The 20,842-nt window shown below is 35.4% G+C and overlaps 3 protein-coding genes across 3 annotated transcripts in view; 2 read left to right on the top strand and 1 right to left on the bottom strand.

Annotated features, from left to right (window-relative positions):
* LOC144661647 (lysophosphatidic acid receptor 3-like) overlaps positions 1–20,842 on the top strand; it is a 668,415-nt gene that overhangs the window by 416,912 nt on the left and 230,661 nt on the right. The gene's annotated exons all lie outside the window — the stretch shown is intronic.
* Positions 2,801–7,180, bottom strand: LOC144659169 (ZP domain-containing protein-like). Its single transcript, XM_078519609.1, has 7 exons — positions 7,081–7,180; positions 6,248–6,361; positions 5,415–5,540; positions 4,780–5,185; positions 4,111–4,290; positions 3,425–3,714; positions 2,801–3,043 (listed from the first exon to the last, which is right to left on the bottom strand). The coding sequence occupies exons 1-7, from the start codon at positions 7,178–7,180 to the stop codon at positions 2,919–2,921; spliced, it is 1,341 nt and encodes a 446-aa protein (XP_078375735.1). The 3' UTR covers positions 2,801–2,918.
* LOC144659170 (uncharacterized) lies at positions 8,149–19,447 on the top strand. The gene is made up of 15 exons (XM_078519610.1): positions 8,149–8,496; positions 9,118–9,231; positions 12,110–12,226; positions 12,525–12,641; positions 13,001–13,117; positions 13,591–13,707; positions 14,459–14,575; positions 14,653–14,769; positions 15,191–15,307; positions 15,388–15,504; positions 15,897–16,022; positions 16,529–16,934; positions 17,408–17,587; positions 18,287–18,588; positions 19,242–19,447. The coding sequence occupies exons 1-15, from the start codon at positions 8,337–8,339 to the stop codon at positions 19,355–19,357; spliced, it is 2,340 nt and encodes a 779-aa protein (XP_078375736.1). The 5' UTR covers positions 8,149–8,336; the 3' UTR covers positions 19,358–19,447.

Below are 20,842 nucleotides of genomic sequence, written 5' to 3' on the forward strand. Positions count from 1 at the left end.
GCGCATTTTAAGCAGAACATTGCATAATACAGCTTGACCAATGGGGTTTTACTTCGTTTTGTTAGTGGCAGCTTTGGTGACAAGTGATTAAGCTTGCTTTTAGCTTGAACATTTCGTGTGTCTGGAAAAAGCGAATAGTACGGATAGGGCGAATAGTCGTGAATCGTGACGAATAGTTGCGAATAGCGAAGAATAGTGATGAATTGGAGAGATGTAGTTCCCAGTACTCTGCAGCAACATGGGATTTTCCCGCTAAAATTGATGCTTCGCAGCAGAGAGGGTATAAACGTAAAACGCATTTTTTTCTCTGTTTATACCTTTAAAAAAGCGTATTCATTAGCTTATTATTGTGTTTTCTTTTTTTTTTTTTTGCCAGTGATGGACAGCTTCAGACAAAGTCCAGTAAAGAAAAGAGAATAGCGTGACGAGCCTAAACAACGGCTGTGAAGGAGACTGGCTTTGGTGTTTTAGTTTTCTTATAACACAACTTCTTATGTCTTTTCACATCGATAAACTAATTACAGAACACTTGTCTCTCATTTGTATTTTATTGTTTGCTGAAAGAACGTGCATCGGATCGCGATTCTTATAATAAAATCTGAGTAGATAAAGTTTATGGTCGGTCGGTCGGCATTGAGTGAAGAGTTATAACTAAAAGTGATTTACATGTATATATTTATAGCTTCACTTGCACTCTCTTTTAGTGTGAGAGGACAAGCAAGCAAGCGGCTCCCTTTTGACGTTTTTTTAATGCATAAGATATATAACTTGCTTAGATTTCTAGATTGTTCTGTGCATGTAGCAGTAAACTTGGTTGAAACCTGCATGTTTAACTCATTTGCTATAATTCATCAAATATTTTTCGCGCGCGCGCTTAGTCTAAACAAGTCACTTGATGTATACAAAACCAGGGAATATCATATGATATGCATGCCCCGAGTGACATTCTCAATTTACGTTCGCACGTTTATTTTATCCCAAGTAAATTGTAAAAGTCAATAGATATGAGCATTTTCAACAGACTAGCAACATTTTTGAACGCCTACAAAATTATTTTGACGTTACTTTAAAACTTTTAAGTAAAGGTCTCCCAAAATAACACTCGAAAAGCTTGTAAATCACTCGCCTGACGGCGTGAGATTCACAAGCTTTTCTCGTGTTCTCCTAACATCCCGGGTGGTTTTATTAAGCCAGTAAAGCCCTAGAAAGTGGTCTATTGCTTAATTATATTGTTATAATGATTTTCTTCTGACCCGCCAAAGTTACAATGAAAAATATAGAACAGAACCACGATATAACAATCCTAAATATTACAAAATCCTCGTTTTCACGAACACAGTCCGAAAATCCAAACGTAAACTGTACTCCGATATTCGTTACATCGAGGTTTTCGATATAGCGAACTCTCGATATATTGGCACTTCTAAAAGCGATGTGTCACTAAAGCTTATCAAACAAATAATTAATGGAAAAAAAAAATCAGGAGACAAGTAAATAAATGAATAAATAATACAGATTTCGACTTGTATACTTTTACAGAGTACATAGTCCTGACGTGCACTTTTTCAGATATTATACAGAGGCCTGCTTATTATACCTAATCGTACCATTTTGGAACGCTTCGGTAGCACATCAGGCGAGTTTGGCATACATACATAGCCCTGCCTACACAGCAGATATTCGACGTATGAACCGGGTCTTACATGCATTTGCAGAGCCCTGCTTATGCGATTTTACAGACATTTTACATAGCCCTGCTTATGTGCTTTTACATACATTTTACATAGCCCTGCTTATGCGCTTTTACATACATTTTACAAAGGCCTGCTTATGCGCTTGTACATACATTTTACAAAGCCCAGCTTGTGCACTTTTACAGATCTTATATAAAATTTGAAGCTATTATGCAAACACTCAAATCCTCTGTAAAACGTAGATTTACAGACTTAAGAGATTTTGTCTGTAAATTATGATCAATGTTTCATACTCTGAGCACTAAGAATTCACAGACATGTTATAAATATTTTGTCTTATTACAAAATACAAAAAGTATGCAAAATGTATGAAAATAATAATTTACAAACATTCTGCTATGACGGTGAAAGAAGACCTTAAAATTTATTTTTATCGAAAGTTTGTAGAATTTAAATTTACAGAAATTTAGTCAAGTCTGTAAAGGGTTTAGTTTTTCCAGTGAAATGGGGCTGTTATTTATATAGTCGCCAATATTGACGCATAGTCGTCAATAGTGATGAATAGTCACTCGCCGTGAAAAAGCATTCAGGCTTCCACAAAGTTTATGACCTTGTTCTCGAATTTAAAATGTATCTACAGCATTTTTTAAACATCGTTAAAATACAATTGGGGAGTTGGGAGAAGGCTCTGTCGCCGTAGGTATTTTGTCAAGGCCCAAAGAACGTTTGGCCAGGAAAATACATAAAACCCCTTATTCGTTTCTGATATTGGCTAGAGTTGTTCCAAAAGAATATTTGCCCATTCTAATTCCCAGTCATAGACGTATTTTGACCTTTTTTTTAACAAAGCAAATTATCCCAGAGACAAAATAGCTATAAAATTAGGTAGTAGTGAATTGTAAGTCTGCAGATAAAAACTTTGCGCGCGTGCGCCTATCCTCTGGAGCGGTAATGTTATGGAATATTTTACAAAATGATATTTTCATTTATCCTAAATTGAAATCGGGCTAACGCTGTAAATTAAAACGGGTCACATTAAAAGTTGGGAAAAGTCTTATCTACAGTAGGGATACGCGAGAAACAAAACTATACTAAAATGCATTTAAATATTTTATTTGATAAACATTGGCTTGATTAATTACACAAACACATTTTTAGCCAGCAGTCACATATGAAATCTTCCGCCTATGTTGTTGTCATCAACATTAGCATGTGGACCAACTGCTAGTCCTCTGACGTCACTGACAGTGGTGCGTAGACAGAGGTTCTCTTGCGTGATAACCAAACCATTCCCACAAGGCAAAGCGCCGATACAACCGCCATAGAAAGGACTGCAGGAAGTGTTACACCTAAAATGAAATAAAAATGTTTGCGTTGATTTTTAAGGGATGTCAAACTGTTACAGACAAAAGTAAGTTTTGAAACCCTTTGAATTTGTTTTTACTTTAGTCGCGTCTTGAACTTTTGCTATTGAATGCAAGCCAAATACATTAATTTCGAAAATAAATGACCGTTAATGCTCTGTAAAGACTTGTGTATGTACTTTTGTACATTTTACAAGTTCACTATTTAATTTTTTAGAAAAACTAAAGATCGACGTCCAGGCTTATTCTTTCATAGAAATTTAAATAATAAAAGTTGTTGTATAAAATCAGGAGGACTAAGCATTCAGCTTCGTTTGTTTTATCATTAGGCTAAATTAGAAAATTTGTAGGACGTTATATATTTACCACGCAGAGTAGATTTTGCGTCCATTTCCTTTGCGTCATCATCGATTGTCAGGGGTCCCTGTGCCAGAGGATATAATTTATCATCGCTGCTGACGTCACGCCTTTTTCTGGTTTCCTTAATACATCCCATTTCGCATCTGGAGTTTGGGTTCCCTGCGTCACAAATCCTTATATGGCAGTGGACAAACACGAATGGGTGGTCAGCAATGAACTTGAATCCTTCAGTGGTGAACCGGGAAATGCCAACTTTAGTCGAGGGTAAAACACTGGTTGTTTCATCTACAGGGCAACTGCACATATGAAAGAAAAGCTGTTAGTGTATTTCTTTATACGTTAGAGAACTTTTCACTAGCTTTATTACACGTTTGAATGATCAATCGCCAGCACAAAAAATAGAAGCTGGAAAACATCGTTAAACCTTAAACAAAGTCTTACAATAATATGGACAATCATACTCTTTCCAGAATACCAGATTTTTATACCCTCAAAAACTCTCTTAACTTTGAAACGTCACTACTTTGGATGTCATTTAAATGTGTTAGCTTTTCAAACAGACCAAAAAAAAAATAACTCAAATTCTCGTCCCAAGTTTTTTCACTTTTCATAGCAAATGTTCGCTTGGTTTTTGGCTAAGAGAAAAATGCAAACAATGACATCATATCAGTAAAGATCGCTTTATATCTTACCCATTCTTGATGAGGTGATATTTTGTAGCATGTTGTCGATCCTGTGAAGGTGTGGCGTAACAGTTCTCGGCTAGGACCGAAAGACTTTTGTCTTTAGATATCACATAGGCTTGGAAGTACAGATCCTGTCTTAGTTTGACCTGCACGGGATAGTCACCTTGAGTATAGGCTGTTGTAAACCTGGTTAAGGTAAGAGAAACAAATTAAATATAGAAAGAAGCCAAGACAGCAGGCTATAATATTGTTTCTAAAGGTGTTTTTTTCTATGTGTTGTGTTTTGTTTTGTTCTCGGTCTTTTGCTTTGCTCGTTCTTTTTATTTTTTTGTAAAATTTAATTATTGTAAATAGCCATAGTTTTTAGCATTTTCTTTTATTTTAACCCTTTTTTGTTATGTCCCCGTATTAGTGGGAGAGTTTTCCCCAGCTAGGTGGTTTATGATATTTTTAATAAAGTTTCTATCTATTTATTTATTTTGTCAAATTTATTACTTTGTCAAATTCAATTTATCTGACAATTGGCAAAAAGGAGAGTTTCTCACTTTTCTTGCAATTAACTTCAAGAATTAAGTACTGGCGTAAGTACGTTGCAAATTATCAATTACTTGAAAAAACAAAAAGCTTAAAAGAATTACACTAAAAAAAATGATACATAGTTAAAGTCTGACTTACTGTTCATCTGGGAACATGTCCAGAGCAACTGTGAAGTTTCCTTTTCCTTCTTCATCAAAGACTAACTTTCTGGTATCAGGTTTGACTCCAACAGCAGTATCATCACCAGAGTTCTTATAGTAACAGCTGAAGGGAATCTCAATCTCGCGAACTCTTGTTATAATGGCATCATCTTCTACTGGGATTTCCAAGACAGTGTTTCCGTATACAACAGCACCATTCTTGTGTTTGGCAGTGGTGCCGCAACCGGTTAATGCAGTTTTAAGGGTGTAATGTGTATTTGTTTCCGTGGCAACGCAACTGACATCTCGGAGTGTGACGTGTTCACGGTTCAAACCGAGGAGGAGAGTCTTGGGCAGCGTAATTGACATGTCGTTTTGGTTGCATTTAACCGACACCCCGGAGGCTGCAGAAAATAAAGATAAAAATTACAATCAACACAATAGTAAGTAATTTTCTAAAGTATTAAATTCACTCGCAATTCTTTGCTATCTTGTGGTAGAATTGGAAACAGCATGTTCTTTTTCTGAACTAAAAGTCTTTTATCTCATTTTAATTTAAATCGATAGCTTGCACCTTGCGGTTGATATAAAATTTTCGACCCTTTGGTTATAATTATGGGGTTTTTTTCTTACCTGTACAAGTATGACGATCCGGGGCCAAATTCAGCTCGGGGTCTGGGCATGAGCAGACATAGCTGCCTTCTATGTTGGTACACTTGTGGGAACATCCGCCATTTTGCTTTGCGCATTCGTTCATATCTGTTAAGATGATTATTACGTAATTTCAAAAATAATTGTTAAGCTTGAGATAGTGACAATTTGCTTCTGTTTTGGTCTTGATATTTTTTAGCAAGCAAAATTCCACATTTGTAGAATACTTTATAGTAGTAGAATTATATTAGTGTTCATGTGCACAAGCTGTTATCTAATTGGCTAAGTTACACTATCAGCGACTTGTTTGCAGTGGCTGGAGGTTGTTTACAAAACTGCAGCGTTTTCTTATTCCTCAGAAGTTTAGAAATATTTCTGCATAATTTAATTTCCGAGAAGACCAAAAGAAAAGCAGTCACTGTAACACGACTATAAAAATTCAAAATTGTTTAATAAACTAGCGAGAGCGTTTAAACAACTCAAAAATTCAAATGACAAGAATCTGTCTGCGTGATATTTCGCTTAAGAGTAAAAGATTTTTTGTAGTTCTTTATGTAGATGAATTCGTTGATTTAAAGGAAATTTAGTTTGGACTCTACTAAAAAATTTTCGGTTTCTACTTTATAGTTATTTTGGCCGGCCACCTATCACCCAATAGATATCTCTTTAGCTCGTAACCTAATTATTAATTAGAAAATCGTAAGTATGACAAATTTTCAAACAAGAGACACACGGCATCATTTTTTGTCTGCGGACAAACAGTAATCGAGCAAAGCAAATTTGCCCAAACTGCAACTTAGAATAAGTTTCCGTACCTTTCTCGCAGTTGTTTCCTAGGTACCCAGGTGGGCAACTACACTCGTAGCCCAGGGGAAAGCTCGTGCAGATTCCTTCATGTTGACAGGGATTGGGCTTACAGTTGTCAATGACTGCAAGAAATAATGAACAGCGTTAATACATGTGGCATTTCTAGAGTGGTGTATTATATTTTACAATAACCATTTTTTTTTTCTTTTTGTTGTGGATTATCTGAAAAATAGCTACGGCTAAGAGTGCTTCTAAGTCAAACAATGGGGACTTGGTAATCGCATACAATTTATTTCGCTAAGAATTCAAACAATAACAGTTATGAAATGAAAGTGTCATGTCCTGTCCATGTCCATTCGTTACATATTTAACAGGATGCCGGAACTGCACGCTGAAGAAGGCAACAGAGTGGCCGAAACCGGTCCAAAACAATATTTTAGCGTGTCCTTGTTTACTGCCGGCACAACCCGAACATTTCAACCCGAACATTTTTATGTCCTGTAAGCTTATTTGCAAAGTTAATGCTCCCAACCCATAAAATGAAAATAAGACAACAGGTTCAATGGGAGAAAAGGGATAAGGGGTGAAGTGCTCGACTTGCCAATAGGAATCCTGTAGGGTATCACATAAATTCGCTTATTTTTCGCAAAACACGTTTCACTTTTAGGCTACGAACGGTAAATGTCATGTCGGAATAAAAATTAACAAATTTAAAACCAAATTTACAATGCGATGTCGACCTACATATAGGTGTTCTTTGGAAGCGTAAAACCCATTGCAAAAGTATTTGTATTCTTCTAGAAAGAATTAGGTTAGGCAACTTAAAATTTCTTAACCTTACCTGGTGGCTGGGTTGGTAAATTTGGTCCATGTGTAAAGAGTTGACCGAAGACGACCGTAAAAGCGAATGGCAACAGGAATAAAGCACCTGAAATCGACATGATTGTACCCTGAAAGACAGCGCTGTGTAAAATCCACTTTCAAGTGCTCGGCCAAAGAACGTTTGAACAGGTTTGTGATTTGTAATTGGCATTTAAAGGCAAAAGAATGTTAATTAAAGCGTGAATTCCTCAACGCAATAGGTCAGAAATTGCAAACTGATAAACGGAAACATTTTAGAAACTAAAAGATGTTACAAAAATACCACAATATAATTTGGATCGCATTAATTAATGGTGGGTGATGTGATGAAATGTAGTGCGTTACATTTGAACGACAATAACTCATAACAAGCCCTATTGTTATTCACCGTAGCTGAGACAAGATTACATCATTCTTGTGGCATCTTGGGCAAAAAGCCAAACAAAAAAAAAACATTAAAAACACGAAATAATTAATCCGCTATTCATTTTGTAGGCGAAAAATGTCAAAATCACATTGAAAAAGTTACGTAATATTTTTTGAACTTTGTTTGAATAATTAATTTTCAACACAGAAACTCAAAGTAGCATAATTATTCCGAGTTGTTAATTTAATTCTGCGTACTTTTTTTTACTTTTTAGAAGGTTCACAGATACAAAAATAATGTTCGTGACCAATTTTCTCAGAACAAGGGGAAAATGACGGCAAAATGTTTTGCTGTAACGACAGCCAATGACGAAAAACAAAGTTCAAATCAAGAGATATGCTAAACATCAAGGTGTGCCAAAACATCAAAGTTAAATGCACGTGTTGATGTTTGTTTTCAACCCTCAAAACTATCCACCTAACTAGATCATGAAGATTACGTACATAATCTTTTTCGCCTCTAATACAAAACAATAAGACGTAATTAACGATTGGTAATTTGATCGTGAAATATTTCGAATAGAATTTATCTGTATCAATGAGCTTTTGCAAACCATTCCAATCACACATCCAGGTTACATAATCGTTATTGTACTTCCCATGACATTACATTTAATTCAAAGAAAATTCGTCACAATATTGTCAAAACGCATCTCTCGTCTATAATGAAACACTTTTCTAGCCAATGAAAGCTCGGGAGAAAAATCTCCGTCTCCTGCCTATAAAATGGCGAATTCATTTGCAGAAGTTACTTGAGTGCTGATTCCTTTCGAGAACTAGATACGTCTAGAAGCTTTCACGTGTTGTACCATGAAGGTTGTCGTCGTGATATCGTTGGTTCTTTGCTGCAGCATGCTTGCAAATGGTAGAGCAGAGTCGCAAATGGACGCGGATGCTGATCTTGTGGAGATTCTGGGAGATATTGATGACAATATGTTATTTGAAGATTTCATGGATGAATCATCTGGTGGTTAGTATTACTTTTTCGTACCAAATGTTGACAGGGCATGTTGAGATCGCTTCAATGGTGTATAATATGCTTTATTTTATTGTCGCCTAGTTTGTGTTGTATCGTGTCAAGATAAGATAATTCCCCGGGATAATTCTAGTTTCCTTTTCTTCTCCATATGCATACAAAAACTTCCATTTATTAATCAGTCACAGTATACATGTACGACAGTCGTGAATAGAGCGAGAGATGCACTGTTTGCGTAACTACATGATGGGTAACGATAATCTCTTCTCGCATTCTCACTCGCTTTATGACTCCAAAGACTTATAACGTAATCCGCAGTGTCGTCACTCGAGTAGAGAATGCCCTGCCGCTCAACAACAGTATGATCACTGAGTTAGTCCGTGGGTCAACCCGGGAGATAGAAGAGAGATCGCAAAATTGTTTGCATAACCAAGTATGGGTTTTATGGAAATCTTGCCCAATTTCTTCCATGTTTAGTTGGAACCTTTGTTTAAGTTTGGACTCCAGAAGGTACCTATTAAATTCGATGGTGTATTTGTTCCGTTTATACTTGAGTTGAATTTACTTTAGTTGATTGCTCCTACCAGCTCAAACACTTGATTTTATTCACTACAGTTAGTCCATGTGCCGTCAACCCGTGCAAAAACGAAGGACAGTGCCTGCCTATTGCTGGAGATGAATTTATTTGTAAATGCCGCGAAGGATTCTTTGGAGATACTTGTGAAAAAGGTTAGTACATCCCCGGGATGTTCGGGCCGAACATAAATTCGTACTTATTGTACATTGAGGCACTATTTTAGCAGGTTGCTTAGTGTTAAATACGGTTGATTTCGAGCCACTTCTGGGCTCACAGAAAAACACTCAAAATTAAACAGAGGGCTTAATATCTGACTATAATGAACGCAAATAAACTTTGTAAGACTTGATTCAAAACCCAACATGGCCAATTTTGGAAATCAATAAAATAACGCGAATATTGAAATCGCAATGACTTCATGTGCGCGTCATTGTTTGCGTCTTTGGTAAGTCGCTGTTGTAAGACAATGCTTCAACTACTAAGATACGTGTTTCTGCTCCTACAATTATTAGAACTTTTAGTCTACCTGTGATCATTGTTCATTCCTGAATGAAAGTAACCTCCGATTTTTTTTTGGCATTGAGAGTCGTTGACTGTTTGCACGCTTAAAGGACTTAAAGGTTAAAACTTAATAAAAAAATGTTTGAATTCTTCATCATTAAATCTTTTTTGCCTTGTAGTAAACCCATGTGCCAAAAACCCATGCCAGAATGGTGCGAACTGTTCTAATATCGCCGGCGATGAGTATATTTGTCAATGTGCGGAGGGATTCGATGGAGACAATTGTGAAAAAGGTATGTGTAAAATGTGACATCCTTAGAACGCTTCCGGCTGTGCATGAAAATGGAAATTTGACAGAAAAATATATTAAAAATGTGCTACACACTAAGATAAAAAAGCGCTCTCAATCATCATCATCGTTAGTTATAAATTTCATGATTTAAAATATCATTTTCATTGGACGCAAATGTATATTCAATCAATCAATTAATCAATAATTAATAACATGGCGCGTGATGAGGTTGCCCTCTCTAACCGAGCCAGAGGTTCTCAAAAGGTAAATAAAAAACATTTTTAGTTTAAACGAATTCGTAGAACGTTTGTTAGACATAACTTCCCGTAAAGAATTTGCATGGATAATTTATTTAGTAAACGTTTCACACTGAACGCATACGATGCTGTAAGCTTCATGTAAAACAACTCAAGATTTAAAATAATTCAAAAGAAAAAAAGCCAAAAAATGAACGACGTTTCGGTGAAGTAATTTCACCAAGAAGGCTGAATGAAAAAGGGAGAATATTAAGATAAAGACAAAAGAAACGTAAACGATTGCTTTGCTCGTTATGGTGAGGCTGGTTTTAAGGCTGATAAACAATCACGCGCGTTCAATTAACGTTCTAAACAAATTTCCGCGCTTAGGAAGCCCGAATAAGCAGGAAGAATTGTCATATTTACGCAATTGTAAAACCATGTCTAACGATGTATATTTACGTAATTGTAAAACGATGTTTACCTCATTATGTTTTCAGATATTGATGAGTGTGAATTTGAAAAACCATGTGAGAATGGAGCAACTTGTATTAACCTTGTTGGAAGTTACGAATGCTCCTGTGCTTCAGGCTATGCTGGAGAAAAGTGCGAAGAAGGTTTGTATTGGGACATATTTTAAAAGCGTTTGTAATACTGCATTAAATATAGGGGAATTTTTGTTAATAACAATATTTGCCATAAGAACATTTGTCATAAGCATACCAATTCTGAATATTGAAAGTACATCCTACGGTTAACTTTCCCTATTAATTTGAGCCCGATGTATTGAATACCTTTTCTGTGACGCAGGTTTGAAAACTTAATATTTTACAAAGAATGTACGGGCTCATTAGCGCTTATGCCACCCAGAAAATTGGCAGTTTTTTAACGCTTATATCTCAAATATTGCACACCAAGAGCTGGAAATTAAGCCGATAATTAAGTTTTACAAGTTCTTAAAATATCTGGAATCACTTTGAATATAGCATGATACCTTCTTTACGCAAAGTTGTATGCTTATGAGGCAAAATATGAGCAATAACGTCAGTAAATATCGTCTTATATAGACACCTGTTCTTCGGTAGGAAATAAGTTTGATCCACGTCTGATTAATGATTCTCGTATATTCATTTGCATACTCGTTTCTTTAGACATCGATGAATGCTTGACTTCTGAACCGTGCCTTAATAATGCTGAGTGTGAAAACATCCCTGGAGATTACCGCTGTAAATGCCAGCCTGGATATAACGGAAAAAACTGCAGCAACGGTAAATGCCTCTTCTTTTTTGTAGTGATCATGAAGTTAAGGATGTGATCTCTTTTCCATTTAATAAAAATAAGCGCTTGGAGTTCCTTGTTTCAAAAGTTATTGATATTATTATGTCGACATCCCCGACGTCCAAGATTTTAAATAACTTGAAAATGTATATATTTTTTTATATATATATAAATTTCCTCTCCCAAACAGATACATTAAGTCATGTAAACAAACGCGCAAATACACTATCGCAAAAAAAATAGCATTGCATCCAATTTTAAAGAAATAAAACACGGCTTCATTCGGATACACAGTGGTCAAACACTTATTTTTTGTAAAATCAGAAACGTTAATACGTAATAGAAATTCGTCGTTATTGCAGTTTCTCATAAAATTTTGCATATCATTTTAAGGAAGCAAATGAATAACCATCAAAACTCAAATGGTATTAAAATACTTATTATCTGCCCATGCTGTGCAGTTAAGTGTCGCAGAATATTTGATCCAAGTGTCTGCCGTCATAAGTGCTCAGTTATTTGTAATGTTGTATTAAAACAATCGCAACGGCTTGTACTATTAACCTGTTTACGTTTACTTAAACAATAAAGATAACACAATAGAGCAAAAATGTGACAAATTGGATTGCACCCGGATACCACCTTAGTCTGTACCACACGCCGTGATTATTAAATATGAAGTTTTAATTTTTGTGTACGTTGCTTAATATGCCACTATTTTTATAGATATCGATGAATGTTTGACTTCTGAACCTTGCTTAAATGGAGCTACTTGTGAAAATGAACCTGGAAGCTACACGTGCACATGTCCGCCGGGTCATAGCGGAAAAAATTGCGAAAAAGGTAATTAACGGTATAGTATTTAGTTGACTTCAATACTCGCGTATACAAAAGAATTCATCGCCAATAGAAGAGGAAGACATTTGTAAATATCATAAAAAAATTCCTGGAGATTCAGTTGGATAAGCATAACGAAGACTTCATCAACCTAATCTAAACATCATTTCTGTCTGCAGCTCTTGTCTAAATTTTAGTCACCTCACGGCCTGCTTGCTTCATTACTAATAACTACTTCAAATGAATGTGTTGTTGTCTTTGAGATTTTCTGCTTAGATCCCCTTACAATACCGTTTTCTTTCAGATATTGATGAATGCCTGTCTTTCAATCCTTGCTTGAATGGAGCTACATGTGTCAACTCCCATGGAAGTTACACCTGTAAATGCCCTCCTGGATACGACGGACAACACTGCGGCAAAGGTACCCAAAATTGTTAATAAACAAAAACTGACCTTGTTGAATAATTATACTATACTTTCACAACATATAATCATTAATTTGAATATGACATTTTTGGCACCTTATGAAAGTAGCTTTAAGAAATAGTAATTAAAAAAATGTCACAAACCGGAAGGCAGACACAAGTACACTCACTATTATTGAACAAAATGAGAAATTGCAGACATATTCTTTAATGAAGTCTAAGTAAAATAAAAAAAAAAGGGGAGAAGATTAAGTTAAGTCTGGGATCTACAACACCAGGTCATGAAGCAAAGTTAATAACAAATATCTCCAGGTTTACAATTTATGTCATGACATTAAAGTGTTCTGTTTTGCAGATGTTAACGAATGCGTGACTATGAAACCTTGTCAAAATGAAGGAGCTTGTAAAAACCTTCCTGGAAGTTACCAATGTACCTGCATAACTGGTTATACAGGAAAGAACTGCGAGAAAGGTACGTTGACGTGTGTACTTAAAATAACTGTATCACGGATTTTAGCCAAATTTACACATGTGAAATGGCTCTCAAAATCGGTGTAATATACAAATAAACGCTTAAAACAGCAAGGGAACATTTTTAATAACACAGCAAATACAGAAGAAGGTACAAATGGCCACAAGCGAAGAAGATTGAAACGGATTGCGATATCAGTTAAGTCTTTGGAAACACTGTTGGGCTGAACAGTTTCCAAAGTTTATCTCGTCTGCTTTTAACCTTAAATTATAACGCCCGGGAGTCACATTTGGTAGCTATAGTTTGGTAGCTATAATTTGTTATTTAGATCCATCGAAGCAATTTAGTTGCAAAGATTAACTTTCAAAGCGAGTATTTAGCAAAACTTAATAAAAAAAAACCTCACTCAGCCGTTACATAGTCCCTTTAAGTTTAAAAATATTACATAAAAGCATTTCCTTCACTTCTTGTAGATGTTGATGAATGCTTGACGTCCAACCCTTGCCAAAACGGAGCCACGTGTTTGAACATCCCTGGAAGTTATCGCTGCGCATGCCAACCCGGATTCACAGGAACAACCTGCGGCAATGGTAAGGAAATTTAAGTTTTATATCTGAATCAATGTTCTATGTTCAATGTTAATGTTCTTGTAATTAAACCTTTAGGTAAAGATTATTCACTTTTGTCTAGGAATATAATTTGAAATAATTTACAATACTTTTCCAGGGTCCTAAAATTTGAAATTCTCTACCAGAATCAATCACTGGTTCGAGTAGCTTCTCTTCTTTTAAGAAAAAAAAAATGATTATATTTCTAATAAAATGAGTCTGAAATTGGTCTAGCTGCACATTCACAGCGAAATTACAAACTTATTGCTAACACGAGGTTGCCTCCCCCATAAGCCTTATGGTTTCTTGGAGGTCTCCTCGCCCTATCTTTTTAAGTTATTTTAATTTGTTTGTTTAATTCTGAAGTGGCAAATAAATGATGATGATGATGATGATGATGATGATAAACTAAAAATGTCTTATCCTTTCATTTTACCTTCAGCAAATTGTTGACACCACCCCAATCTTTTCGTATTTCAAAAAGTCAACATATATGTGTATTAACATATTAAATCTATAAAAAGGAGGATTTCATTCATAGCAGTTTTCAAAAAACACTTAAAGCGTTATTGACTGTTTTCTATTTCACAAGGAAAGAAATTTCTACCTGAACTTTTTAAAAGCTGACTACAAGTAATTGGGAAATAAAAGCTGCAGGTCAAAAATAAAAAAAAAGGAGCATGCATAAGTTTAAAGAATAATATGTAACCATGCGATTAACTTTTTTTAACAGATATAAACGAATGTCAAACTGTGAAACCTTGCCGAAATGAAGGAGCTTGTGAAAACCTTCCTGGAAGTTACAAATGTTCCTGCAAAACTGGTTATACAGGAAAGAACTGCGAGAAAGGTGCGTATATATCTAGACTTCCGAAATTACTGAATTTGAAAATGTTATAGACCTTGATTTTTTACTATTCCTTGTAGATGTTGATGAATGTTTGACTTCCAATCCTTGCCAAAATGGAGCCACGTGCTTGAACGTCCCTGGAAGTTATAACTGTACATGCCAACCAGGATTTAAAGGAGAAACCTGTGATACTGGTAAAAAAATAAAAATAAAATTTTATTTCGGAACAAAATAAACTATGAGTAAAAACTTATTCACTTTTGTTGGACTAAGTGTCTCTTTTCGTTTGGGGTTATTTGAATTAACTGTGTACTACACTGTGCCAAACTATTGTCAAATGTCAGCATAGATGTGCATTATGAAAAATTACCAATAGAAATTTAATACAGAAGATTGACAAACTATATAGATTTATCTTAGAAACTTATAAAAAAAGTAGCGAATTTTATTCAGGTACCGCACGATAAAAAGAAAAACAAAAGTATTAGTTTGTTTTTTTAAAAAAATAGAACTTAAAAGTAAAGAGCTGAAGCCCAGGTGCTGCATGTCTAAAATAAGAAAAAACATGCGAAATGAATTTAAAGAAAACAAATAACCATATGTTTCTTTCCACAGATATAAACGAATGTAAAACTTTGAAACCTTGCCAGAATGGAGGAGCTTGCGAAAACCTTCCTGGAAGTTACAAATGTACCTGCAAAACTGGTTATACAGGAAAGAATTGCGAGAAAGGTACGTTGACGTGTATACTTCCAAGATAAGTGTATTTGAAATGTAGAATGATTCTGAATTATTTATTATTTCATTGTTAGACATCGATGAATGTTTAACTACCAAACCTTGCAAAAACGGAGCCACATGTTTAAACATCCCTGGAAATTATCGCTGTACATGCCAACTCGGATTCTCTGGAGCGAACTGCGAAAAAGGTGAATACATTTGTCTTGACAATCACTTTTAATAAGAAAATGTCTCTATAACTGTCTCCACATGGAACACACTCCTGCCTTTTCGCTCTTTAAAAAAAACTTCATTCAGCTTACACATTAAAAAAGAAAACACCGGAACTATGAAATCGGCGTAAGACATTGCATGAATATAGCAGTACATTGCTAAAAATTATTATTATTTCATTGTCTTCACTTTCAGCCAAGAACAGTTGTCTTTTTTAAAGTTAAAAGTAATTTTGAACGAGACACAATTATAGTCTTCCCTCAAATAACCTTCTACTCTGTGCATATTGGAAATGTTATAACGTCCTCCACTCGTTACGACCCAGATCTTGACGGTCCATCGTGTTTCATTAAAATTCCCTTTACAGACATCGACGAATGCGCAGTGAAGAATGGAGGCTGTTCTCACGACTGCACAAACACAGTGGGAAGCTACGACTGTTCATGCCCCGACGCTGAGCTAGCATTGAACGAGGATAAACATACTTGCGAAGGTAAACATATGAACAAACGCACAATTGCATTTTATTTGAAACCTACTGCTGATAGAGCAGTTTTCAATTGAATATCATAAAACCAAAACCAAAGTAATTACCCTGGCCAATCACAAAGAACACAGACAATCCAGTGAACCAATCAAAACTCGAAGCAAATACATGTAGTTGGCACGAAACGCAGGAAAACATGCGCGAGGGGGTCACGATTGGTTTTGGTTTTAGTACTGTTTGGCTAAGAAAGTGGCGCGAGATTTTTTAGCCAATCAGTAAGCGTAGTAATACAAAACCAAAGCAAACGCAATTAACTTTCGACACTCAAGTGAAAACCGCTCTATAAAACTGTAATTTAAGATCAATCACGGTTAAAAATGCAGCCAAGAGCGGATTGCTTTTCCTTTCATAACATACGCAACTAGAAATATTCCTACTCTTCCAAGACGATTTAAAAGCCCACACAAAATAAAATCTCGCGTTGAGTTAACCATAGATTATTTTTTTTTCAGCTCAAGGAGTCGTAGTCAAATGCCTTCAAAACGAGATGTCCATTTCTATCCCCAAACAAATACTCAAAGGGATGGACCGTGAGCATATCCGTCTCCTAGACGCGAATTGCAGAGCAACAGAAACTCCCACGCACTTCAATCTCAAAACACCGCTGACCGGATGCAACAGCACACGCAGATACACCGCGTCTGCCATTGTGTACAGCAATAAAGTCCTGGAGATTCCACTAAAAAACAAAGATATCATAACACGCGTCAGAGAGATTGAGATTCCATTCAGTTGTTATTATTCCAACTACGGAATGGCCACAGCCGTTGGATTGAAACCAAAAAGCAGAAAATTGGTCTTCTCAGAGAAAGGGATCGGAAACTTCACTGTTTTCTTGGAATTGTTCCACAGTGATAGGTATGGTAATCTTAACAAAAACTATTATTTCATTTTGAGGTTATAGCTTTTTGGTGTTTTCTACATTCTACTATTTCCTTTCGAGGGATTGAAACTCGCTTTTTAACACCATTAATAAATCTAAATAAAATAAATCTAAATATATGCATATTGCTGCTGAGATTAAATATGAAATATTTTCAACTATATACTTCTATTCCATGTTCCCTTTTTCCATTCACACAAGAGACCTTTTACGATTGGGCGTTTTGTTGCCCCATTACAGACCATGTGATGATACTTTTGAGAATTCTTGCTTTCGAATGTTCGAGTAGTCGCGTGTATATGATTAAATAAATTTTATGTGCATAAAGAAAATTCTCTAAAGAAAATCACGTGGTCTGTAATAGGAAAACAAACCGCCCAAGCAAAAAAAGGTCTATCACCCAATAATTTAAAATTAACATTTCCCATAATTGGGACATTTCTTTCAGTTTCACTACGCCATACAGCCAAGGAGAGTTTCCTGTGTCCTTAAAACTCCGCCAACAAATTTTCGTACAAGGAAAAGTTGACAGCATTGACAAACGACTGTCAATCATGGCTGAAAAGTGCTTCGCCACACCAACTCCTGACGAGAATGACCCAAAGAAACATGACATTCTGATAGACGGGTAAGGCAATGGGCAATGGCATGCGGGCTCTTCTTCTTCTTTTTTTTTTACTATTTCAGAATGATTCGAGCTCCCTGTTACTTTCATAATACGGCCTTATGCACCTTCTAGCGCAACGAGACATGATACTTCCATAAAAAGGTTTTACTGTAAATAACAAAAGTTGATATATCAAATAATATATTGCATCTTAGATCTTCTTGAATAAAACGAAAAACACCAACACAAAAAATATAAATAATACAAAAATATTATCTATTCATACTTTTCAAAAACGGATTATGGCTTCAATAGACTCGGCGATGCAGTTTAGTTAAGCGCTTAGTAATCAGGCCTTTCAGCAGAAGCGAGCTAAAGATAACTTTCTGATGCAAACCTTGCTTCTTTTCAAATGTAAATTATCCTGTAATCATGCTAACAAGTTGCAAATCTCAATCATCGCAAAGTCAACTAAAACCTCGCTTTCATGCGGAGGTTTGGTTACATTACACAGAACTGTGACGTGCTCTATTGGAGAGAACATTTATTTGTCATTTACCCAAAAATTGATTGCAATGAAGATTGCAATTGCAATGAAGATACCAGTTTAAACAACTTCATATTACGTTTTTCACATTGTCTTTCTCATGTTTTCAATATGAATCTGATGTTGTAATAAATCGAAAACTCATTCCTTTCTGTTTCATCTATCTGTTACAGCTGCGCTGTTGATGACACAGTAAAAATACTATCTTCACCAAAGGGCTACTACCACTTCAGCTTAGAAGCCTTCGAGTTTATCAAGCAGCCTTTCGTCTTCATTCACTGTCACGTGATCATCTGCAATGCATCCAACCCCCAATCAAGGTGCGCTAGGGGATGCGAGTCCAACGGCCGAGTAAGAAGAGAAGTCGGAGATCATAAGGTGTATTCTTTAGCACAAGGACCCATAACCATGAATTACACGGACGAATATGAACAAGACGATGGAGGTGTTACTGCGAAACAATCGAAAACAGCGGGTGAGTAAATTCATGTGTTGCCATTTCTGTCGACAATTTCATTTTCGTAGTTGCTTCAAACGTAAAAGCAAGTTAACCAAAAGTGTGCTATTATAACAAAAGCCCACTTTAAATTGCCGCAACAATCATATTCCATTTCAAAATTTCAAAAAATGAATCAAAAATAGAAAACAAGTTTTTTGTTTTGCTTTTTTTGTCTTTTTTTCTCACAAGCGAAAAATGCCCACAGCTAACTAAATAGCTTATTTTGCTTTGACGTTATCTAGAATCAAATTCTTCCCTACATAATTTCATTTAGGAAAGGTAAAAAGTGCGTTAAACTAGAACCACTTTACAAGTTTTTTGCCACCCTTGCAAAAAAGATAGAAGAAAAGTTAATCGGATATAATCACATACTACACTCATTAAAAAAGCTTTAAACTTTGAAATCTTTCAACAAGATTGAATAAAAGAAAAAAAAATAAAAATAAAAAAATAAATAAAAAAATAAAAATAAAAAATAAAAATCAAAATCAAAAAATCAAAAAAAAAAATAAAAAAAAAATAAATTTTTTTTTTTTTTTTTTTAAATAAATATTACAAGTTACCATAAAATTGAAAAAATATCTCAACATATGATTAATTGTTATATTTTATTATTCACTTGTTTTCAGTTGAAGTGAACATGCCACTAGTTGCTGCTATGGCCGCCATGACAGTCCTGGCTATCTTTGGTGTCGCATTTATGGCCTTGCGAAACAAATCACATGGAAACCGCTATCTAAAATAAAATAAAAAAATTAACAAATGTCAAACTTTCACTTCAGCTTAATAAAGAATCTTGTCAAGCTATTAAATGTCTTTTCATTGCAATTTAAAGATGAATTACAGTCCGTTCTCGCAATCTCGGCTGCAATGTTTATGTGAGCCTCACAAACAAAGCAAAATAAAAATACGTGACAAACTTACCTGTTTCTTCTTATTAACGCCAGATATCCTGCAGAACAAATAACAACAAGTAGAAGAACCTGACGCTATTTCAAACCGACGTTCAGCTCATCGGAAATTCTTGAACAATGCGAACTGTAATGGCGGACTAAAAACTTCATGTATGCTGTCAACGAAGTGTAACAATTATATTAAGGAGCTTAATTTCAATGCTTAATTTCAATGCTCAGTCGGTTCAGTCGCTCCCAGGCATACAATGACTTTAAATGTTACTGATTGTTATGTAATTAATTATTTTTATAGTAGATACGATCCAATTAGATATAAGCATTTAGTTGTATTTAGAAATTAGTTTCAGACCCGTTGCTTAAACCGGTGTAAATAAAGGTTTGATGATGATGATGATGATGAGTCAAGAATTCAAAACAAAAACGAAAACAAACCCCGAGCGCGCAGTACGGACTGGAAATCAGCTTTAACTAAAAATAGTTAACTACGGGGAGATACTCTTGTTGCGTCCCATATATAACTATACTAGTCGAAGTTTCCTTCTAACTGAAGCGATTGTAGCCCGTATGTTTGTGTCTCTCCGGACACAAAATATCGAAATTTATTTCAGACTAACTGAAAATCCCTTTTTGTTCAAAGTCACAAGTCTTGGCATAGTGATATATTTCGGCTTCAAATTTAATGTAAATTTTTGAATATACATACACATAAGCTACAATCGCTCCAGTTGATCTCTCCTTACCCATTCACTCTCCTTTCTAGAAAAGGGAAAGTGCGGTTTCTGTTTCTAGTATGTATCATTTTCTACCATTTCTAAACTGATATGGATTATGATTTGCTATTTTTCAATTATCATTCGCACAAAACTAAACAAAATGGTTTTTGTCGGGTACGTCCTTTTTCTCAGTACACACTGTACGCTAAGCATATTACATCCAAACAAAATTTCCAGCCGATTTGAAGTTCGATCTACCCATTCTTTATCATGCCGAGTTTACCAGAAAAAATCGAATGCTTTAAAAAAAAAACGATTGTTAAGAAATATATTATTGACTCGAGCCACTCGGAAAAACAATATTAAACAAGCCTTTGCCTGCCCGAGGGCTACACCCAATAACTAGCTGGCTTACATCATTTGGCCTGGAAAAAAGAACGTTATTTAAGCTTCGAAATGGAAGGAGGGACATTCCATCGTGCGTCGAAATGACACGATCAATAATAAGATTTCCACAACTGATATACATGTTGTTTCTTAACTTTCACTCGAAATTATTAAAAAACATCCGTTTTATCAGTCTTCAACTTAATTATGCATGTA

The sequence above is a fragment of the Oculina patagonica genome, chromosome 7 (assembly GCF_052425735.1).
Source record: "Oculina patagonica isolate OP01 chromosome 7, crgOcupat, whole genome shotgun sequence".
Lineage (NCBI taxonomy): Eukaryota > Metazoa > Cnidaria > Anthozoa > Scleractinia > Oculinidae > Oculina > Oculina patagonica.

What these genes read in the sequence shown, in the direction of transcription:
- LOC144659169 (XM_078519609.1), bottom strand. Translation starts at nt 7,180, where the DNA reads ATGTCGATTTCAGGTGCTTTATTCCTGTTGCCATTCGCTTTTACGGTC. An exon ending in TTTACCAACCCAGCCACCAG is followed by an intron (nt 6,362 to 7,080) that starts GTAAGGTTAAGA and finishes TATTTCTTGCAG; the next exon opens with TCATTGACAACTGTAAGCCC. An exon ending in GACATGTTCCCAGATGAACA is followed by an intron (nt 4,291 to 4,779) that starts GTAAGTCAGACT and finishes TACCTTAACCAG; the next exon opens with GTTTACAACAGCCTATACTC.
- LOC144659170 (XM_078519610.1), top strand. Translation starts at nt 8,337, where the DNA reads ATGAAGGTTGTCGTCGTGATATCGTTGGTTCTTTGCTGCAGCATGCTT. An exon ending in TGGAGATACTTGTGAAAAAG is followed by an intron (nt 9,232 to 12,109) that starts GTTAGTACATCC and finishes CTATTTTTATAG; the next exon opens with ATATCGATGAATGTTTGACT. An exon ending in AGGAACAACCTGCGGCAATG is followed by an intron (nt 13,708 to 14,458) that starts GTAAGGAAATTT and finishes TTTTTTTAACAG; the next exon opens with ATATAAACGAATGTCAAACT.